The following is a 6,987-nucleotide window of genomic DNA, read 5'->3' as shown; positions in this document are numbered from 1 at the left end:
CGGAGGAAAGCTGGTCAAGGAATCACGATGTCAAAACGCTAGGGGAGACGACAGCGAACGTGTGCTCAGCAAGCATGATCAACTGCAGCTGCATTTTCGTGCTCATTTCGTGTGCTCAGTGTTCGAGGCGTTTGGTTCGTGTCAGCACACCGGCCTCGTGCAAAGCTGAAAATCTTCTCTCCAGTAGCATCAGTAAAAGAATTGAAAACCCGGTTGTGTCACGGACCTCAGGTGCTGTTGCATTTGATCTTGCCCTCGAGACCAGTCCCCAGCAAAAGCGAAAGACGTGTTGCACTTAATGGACCGAAGTAGACAGGTTCTAAACCTGAAGACTGACCGGTAACTACGTAGCCACGCTGAAGTGAAAATAGGAACCGCCCACCTCTGTCACAGCTCGATATTCAAAGAAAGGGCAAGCTTCTTCAGCCGTGAACGAGTTTATGCAGCCGGGAGTGCCCATTTCGGTTCCGCAGTCGTCTGACCGTTTTCATCGCGCGATTCGTCAGGGTTTGTGCACGCTGTGTTTCTCCAGCATCACAGCACAGAGGATGCCTCTGCCTGATGGTCAATACAAACACCATGCGGAGGCACGACCCTCTATTTGCTTTTCTCGTACGCTGCGAGATGGGTTGCTACTATCTCATTGAAGCGGAGCGCAAATAAAGAAAGGCAACTCTTTTGTAGTTTACCAGTTTCTTCTTCAGCATGTAACAAGGCCTTGTAAACACTAGGTACAGGAAGAGAGCTGCCCCGAGGGCAGAGGAAAAGTTACAGGTGTCTTGAATTCTGTAGAAAGGAATTTGTTTGGACGCTGGCAAAGAAGCACAGTTCTTAGTGGAATATGCGCGCATCATTCTTTTCTTGTTCCCCAATTACCGCTCATTGTTCCCTGCGTCAGCGTCACTGGAGAGCTGCATGTGGAGCCGGCGGTGGAGGCTAAGAGAGGAAAACAATTAAAACCTCTCTTTCCACTGATGAACAGTGCCATCAGGCAATGTCGGTTACGATCGTCAATTGCAGTGCCTACTCCAGTGGAGCCGGGTTGGTGCCCGTGTTAAAGCGGACGTAGGTTACAGAATTGGTTAGGAAAAGTATAACCTGGAGCCATTACGTTCCTAGCAGTTTTCCTTCGGTTTTTGTTTCTATACGTCGCCACGGAGTATTTCGTTTCGATTATGTTCTACGGCTCCTGGTTTGACACATATTTCTGGACAATCGTTACCATCAGAAACTAACGCGATACGGAGAAGCTAGAACAAATGATTTCTTTCCGTTAGGTAAACGAATGATGGCCTTCCTATAGCAGTCACATGGTCGGCAACGCGTTCCTGCTAGTAGGTAGGGTGATGCTGTGAGTCTCATTATGGGCGAACGATTCAGCTGTCTTCAATAGATCCATTACCAGCCGTAACCGCCTACGCCACAACATTGTGTTCGACTCGAATACAAGTGATGAGTCGCAAAATGAATTCTACAAAGAATGGGAATCCGTCCCGAAATGCCCTAAAAACTTCTTCCACAACGGATGTAGGAGCTACCCCTCCATTGATTATTGTCGTTCTACGCAAGCACATGCAATGCATGCATCTAGCCGTCACAGATATCCCCATATCCGTTTTCAAACTGGAAGAAGGAACAAGCCATCATTAGTGGATCTTTAGTGAGTACATCCTGCTGCAACAACGGTAGCTGCTGCTGGCAATCGGCGCTTGACTGGAACCCCGAAATTAATCCTATACAGGGTCTGTAAAATGTCCGAGGACTGGTTTGCGTCCTCTGTTTTTCGGCTGCATAGTAGCCATCGTCCTCTCAGCTTAGAACATCGAGCGAGCTAGAACATGGGTAGCGAGAAGCCGCCGGCTGGACCATGCAATAGCTTGTCCGTCCAGTCCTCCTCCAGAGGAAGCAGCTTTTTTGAACCTGGGAACCCACAAACAAGACTCACACATCATGCCCGACTTACGGCTCGTCCTGCATCCACCTTAAAGCATGCTAGAAACGTCGTGCAGATACTAATCAGGAGTGAACCGCTAATCACTGCGTCGCGAGCAACGTGTTCTGCTTGAAGAACAGCGTTCATCACTTACGGTTGTTTTTCTGCCGCTTTCGAAGAATTCGAAGTTTGGCTGTAGGCTGTTCTTGAAGATGTTTAGAAAAAAACGTCATCAGGGCAGTAATGTTGTCTTTCGAGCCTCCGCGATGGGCATCCATGACGAGTCTGGTTACCATATTGCGGATCCCGTCGCTCCTCCGGAGGCTTTCTCTAACCTCGTCAGCTACTAAATCCCAGTCAGCTCCTCCAAAATCAAGACCTACGTTATGCCACACAGATCATGCCGCACCACAAGCTGCGCGGGTTTGAGTGTTGGTGGCATCAGCCTCGGTTCAGAAGAGGGGAGGTCCCCAGAGCAACAGGAGGGCCCAACTGATTGGTGCATAACCTCCAGAAGAGGCTCCAGAGTTGCAAGAAAACCCATTGTATGCTGGTGAGCATGTACGTGCACGTGATGTTGGGGGTCCGTTGACAGAAATCAAGCTCTGCATCGTGGTCTTACCGTCGGTATGGAGAAGGAGAACGTCGTTCGCAGACGCGAAGAACTGTCTTATATCTGGCTTTGCAGTGATTGGGTGCGGACCCGGTCCACGTTTTCTATCCTGCGACCGGCAGAAGCAAGCTCGGATAAAAACGTGGAAAATGCCTGCAGACAATGCGCCAGCGTCTCGCCGTGGTCGTCCCATGGGAAACAAATCGCTTTGATCCATACAATTCTAACACACGGATGCTTAATTGTATGTATTTTTGACGGGGAATCCTGTACTAAGTAGGTTGTATACAATACATAAATGAATATACTTTTCTGCGACCAAACTGTTTGCGGGTTCGTCTCCGGCCCCCCTGCGCCTCTGGCGTGCGTATAAACATTCCGATCTGGTTCAGGCGTCAATGGAGGAGGCCACAACGTCTGCAGCCGAAATATGAGTCCAAAGATATCGACGTAGTGGGCCAGCTTCAGAAGCCAAGTACATGCGCACAGTATCGCATCGGCCTCAGCCGGTCGCACCCACTGTTGGCACGGTGTGAGAGGGTGTGGAGGGGGGGGGGGTGCATTCCACCTGTGACGGATCCCCCCGGTCGCTCAGAGGTTAATGCTTTGGCGAAGTTGGTATTGGAGTGCCTTGAGAATCTATGAAACGTACAGAATCGCCAAACGAGCGGCTCATTGCGAGCCCTCTGACTCGCGGAGTGCCTCTGTCCATTTTCACCTCAGCGCCAGCCGCTTCAATACGCGCCTGCTCGGCTGGATCATCTGGCCGGTGGTCTCTTGTCAAAGGAGCGTACAAGCGCTGATTTAGCAACAGCGCCCGGGAGTCACCTGCCCCAAAGGTGCAGACGAAAAGTCAAGAAATGCCAAGCTTGTGACAGCAGAGAATGAGACATCTACCACGTCGCACCTGAAAGTCCAAGCGACTTGTGAGATCCATGTGGTATACGCCTTGCCACCTACGCCAAGAGTAGAAGCCTTACCCACGTTGACGACGTGAAGCTTGAAGGGCCACCGTTTATTGCCAATAACTATTTTCTGGCGTGGTAGAATTTTGCCAAGGGGAGTGTCCAGCTCATGAATGGTTTTGAACGCTGTTAGGGTTGACGGAATAATCTCCCTCCCTTGGACAATCACCTCCTCCGGATGGGTGAGGCGTTCGATGATGACAATGGTGGCTGCAGAGGGAGAAAGCAAAACACGAAACTGTATACAGTAAGAAATGCTCAACAAGGAATCAGTGACCACATCACCTCCAGGATCAGCAGACTAGCTTTGCAGTAGTCGAGGGAGATCATGCTGCTTCGAGATATTCGTGGAGCATGGATGCAGTCCGACAGTCACTGAGCACCAAAGCTTGCTGTCGGGGGAACGGGCGCCACTCGGCCGCCACCAGAAGCTTCTACACTGTCTGCTTTTATTACACCAGCGTATTCAAACGTGATGCTGATTCTGAATCCACCTCCCAAACCCATGGATTCCTCACCGTTACGAACGAATATAACCGGGATGTAACTCCTCAAGCTCAGCATGAGGCAACATCTCTTTGTACACTAGAGAAGTGGCTCTGTACATCTGTGTTCTCTCGGCAATTGATACTATAAACAGCACCTGTTGTTCCCGATGGGTTTAATGAATGCATGAGGCGTCGCTCCAACTCTTCACAAGCTGCTTCCAGCGATCCTGCAGTGAAGGGGCTGGCGGCCGCTAACACAGCGTAAAGAATACAAGTGGTAACGACAGTGAGTCGACAGTCCTGACGCAGTTTTGTCATTGCATTTCTCTTTTCCTCGCCGTTAGGATCGAGACACGCAGCCATCCTGTGCGGCAGCTTAATCGTGCAGATAGGAAAGCTTTCAAGGGTATGACCGTTTCAGTATATGTTGGACTCTCAGAGTTGCAGTGAAAGCTTCGCTACCCGGCACACCTCGATCTGCTTTTACGGAGTCCCGACTTCGCCGAGTTCTCACACCGGGAGACGGCACGTGTTTGGATACCCGCGTTGCCTTTGCCACGCCATAGCTGCTCCAGCGCATCGTTGAAATGAAACGTTCTAGTGCGTCAGCAGAACAATGTGAGATGGACATGTATCCCTAGCCCATTCCGCCGAATATGTAGGAGACTACGAATGGCACATCAACGGGACTTACTCAAAACCTCTTGCAAATGTGTAGCCAAAAACTGGGCCGCGAATGCCCCCCCGTGCCCGTCGAACACGGCTTGAATACGGGCGTTAGGCGCGCCAGGAACCGCAGCGGTAAGCACACAGGTCTGAAAACAACACAGGAGGAAGAGCGCGACTCAGATTGAATCTGCATGTAGAGACGTATTTCGATTGCGCATTTCGCCTGCCAGAAACACACTCGGACATGTGTCTGTGGGCATCACAAGCCATATGGGCAGCTGTTTTAGTCTTAGGACAGCCTCGAGCCCCTCGCGTATCCCGAATCACCTTGACCAGGAAAAGCGTTCTACAGCAAAACGACATCCGCGCCTTCTGCTGAGAGAAATTAGTTCAGATGACGATGATTCACATTTACGTAAAAAACATCTTATTTGACACAGTATCATCGAAGTACTGGTGACGGAAGTTAGCAGCCACCGGCACTACCACGTCTTCTAGCCAGTCTTGAACATAAATTTTGCAAGTGTGGGAGACCACCTACCACAACAAAACTTACGTCTTCAAGATACGGTCTTGCTCCCTTAATCATGGCTACCGCCGTCTTCATATACCATTCTGTTGCTTTCAGGGACATCGTGTCACTCCCGTTGTTTTCCAGAAGGTCTGCATGTCCCAACTTGGGAGCTTGCTGGACAGGTAGCAGCAACAGCCGACACAGAGCTCAGTTATGGAGCAAGCAGTTGAATTACTATCCAGCAGATCACGTTGTGGAATCAGTCCCAAATAGCACAAAAAACCACGCACGTGGTGGCAGAGTGAGTGTTTTGTTACGGCTGCCAACTTCAAAGTACACGCAGGAGAGTCGTCCGGAAGATATCTGGGACCTGATGTATCCATTTCAATATGGAAAGGCCTTCGTGCAACCATGGCGGCCAGCTGTATCACCATATACTAATTGGCAATCCCAAGAAATGATTTTTCTTCCTTCCCTCTTCCGTAATAATGCAGTGCTACACGAATCTAACGAAAATATATTTGATCTCAGCGAGGCCCGTGGTTTCGAAACTTACTGTCTCGCGACGCTGACAAAGAAACCACAACAACAGCGGAGGCAAAGGGCATTACTCTGCACCGTTGAGGCTTGTTTTAGGACGAAGGCTTCATGAAACCACTCTACTCATGCTCCGAAAACGCACGTGATTGTGTGTCAATAGGAGAAAACGCGCGGCTAGTTCTGTTTGTACTCCAAGATAGTCTACAACAAGCAACAATCCTAAGCTTCGCCGACTGTCAACACCCTAAGCTTCGCCGACTATCAACACCCTAAGCTTCGCCGACTATCAACACCCTAAGCTTCGCCGACTATCAACACCCTAAGCTTCGCCGACTATCAACACCCTGGCCCTTCTTCTAAACCTAGCCCTCCCTTGGAGGCATTTCTTGTTACTCGAGCAGCGGTTTGGTGTAACTCAGCTGTGGTTTCCTCAGTGGTTGACCCCATGTTGGCGTGCAGATCTTATAGCAACTACCCCATAACCTCCCATGTCATGAAATCTCAGGGACGTGTATTAACAACGGAGGTCCACAACAGCTAGACGAACATGCGGAGACTGAGAGGAGAAATGAATGACACCTCAAGCAATAGACACGGATTACGTGCCAACTTTGTCACAAAGAGGTCAAAGTCATCTGTAGCAAGCTTTATAGTGAGTGGCAAGCTCTGTTCACTTCCGCCGTCACTATGAAAAAAGTGTCTGACCTCGATGGACAATCAGGGCAATGAACGTCAATCCCGAGTATTACTCAGGTTAGCAGTTTACGAATCGGAGGTTACGGAATAGCGATCCCAGTGAAAAATCCACAGATAGCAGATCTCCGCATTTGCACGTACCTTAAATAAAGCACGGATTTCTGTTGGAGCAAAGAACAGTGACAGGACCAGCGCCCCCAGTATTGCAAATACGCCTCTCATTGCTGAAAGAGCACTTCTCAGACAGGAGTCCAGGCCAACGACACAAACGCAGACACGCAGACAGCAATTTTGGACGACTGCACTACCACGCTTTTTTAAGATCGGGAAATGGGCAGTGGCGGGCCGCTTCAGCGCATATTTATACAACTAATCTGCTCTACTGCTTATATATGGGCATGGGCACGGATAAACAGTATTTGACTGCACAATTGGTCCCCACTTAAGTGGCACAAACCTGCTAACATCACGGTTTTATAAAGCCATGCTGCGTGGCTAGCACCCAAACATCTGGCAAGGCATAGACCTTGAGGAAAGATCGGCCCAGGATCGCTAGCGCCTAGCGGCAC

The 6,987-nt window shown here is 49.9% G+C and overlaps 1 protein-coding gene across 1 annotated transcript; it reads right to left on the bottom strand.

Annotated features, from left to right (window-relative positions):
• Nucleotides 1-1,831: 1,831 nt before the first annotated feature.
• NCLIV_023090 (hypothetical protein) lies at nucleotides 1,832-6,640 on the bottom strand (the record flags this gene model as incomplete). The annotated part of the gene is made up of 9 exons (XM_003882504.1): nucleotides 1,832-1,920; nucleotides 2,088-2,312; nucleotides 2,556-2,655; nucleotides 3,199-3,374; nucleotides 3,527-3,721; nucleotides 4,694-4,814; nucleotides 5,225-5,356; nucleotides 5,739-5,750; nucleotides 6,560-6,640. The coding sequence occupies 9 exons, from the start codon at nucleotides 6,638-6,640 to the stop codon at nucleotides 1,832-1,834; spliced, it is 1,131 nt and encodes a 376-aa protein (XP_003882553.1).
• Nucleotides 6,641-6,987: the final 347 nt, after the last annotated feature.

Source organism: Neospora caninum, chromosome VIIa, assembly GCF_000208865.1.
Source record: "Neospora caninum Liverpool complete genome, chromosome VIIa".
Classification (NCBI taxonomy): domain Eukaryota; phylum Apicomplexa; class Conoidasida; order Eucoccidiorida; family Sarcocystidae; genus Neospora; species Neospora caninum.
This window is presented reverse-complemented; position numbering and strand designations above follow the sequence as displayed.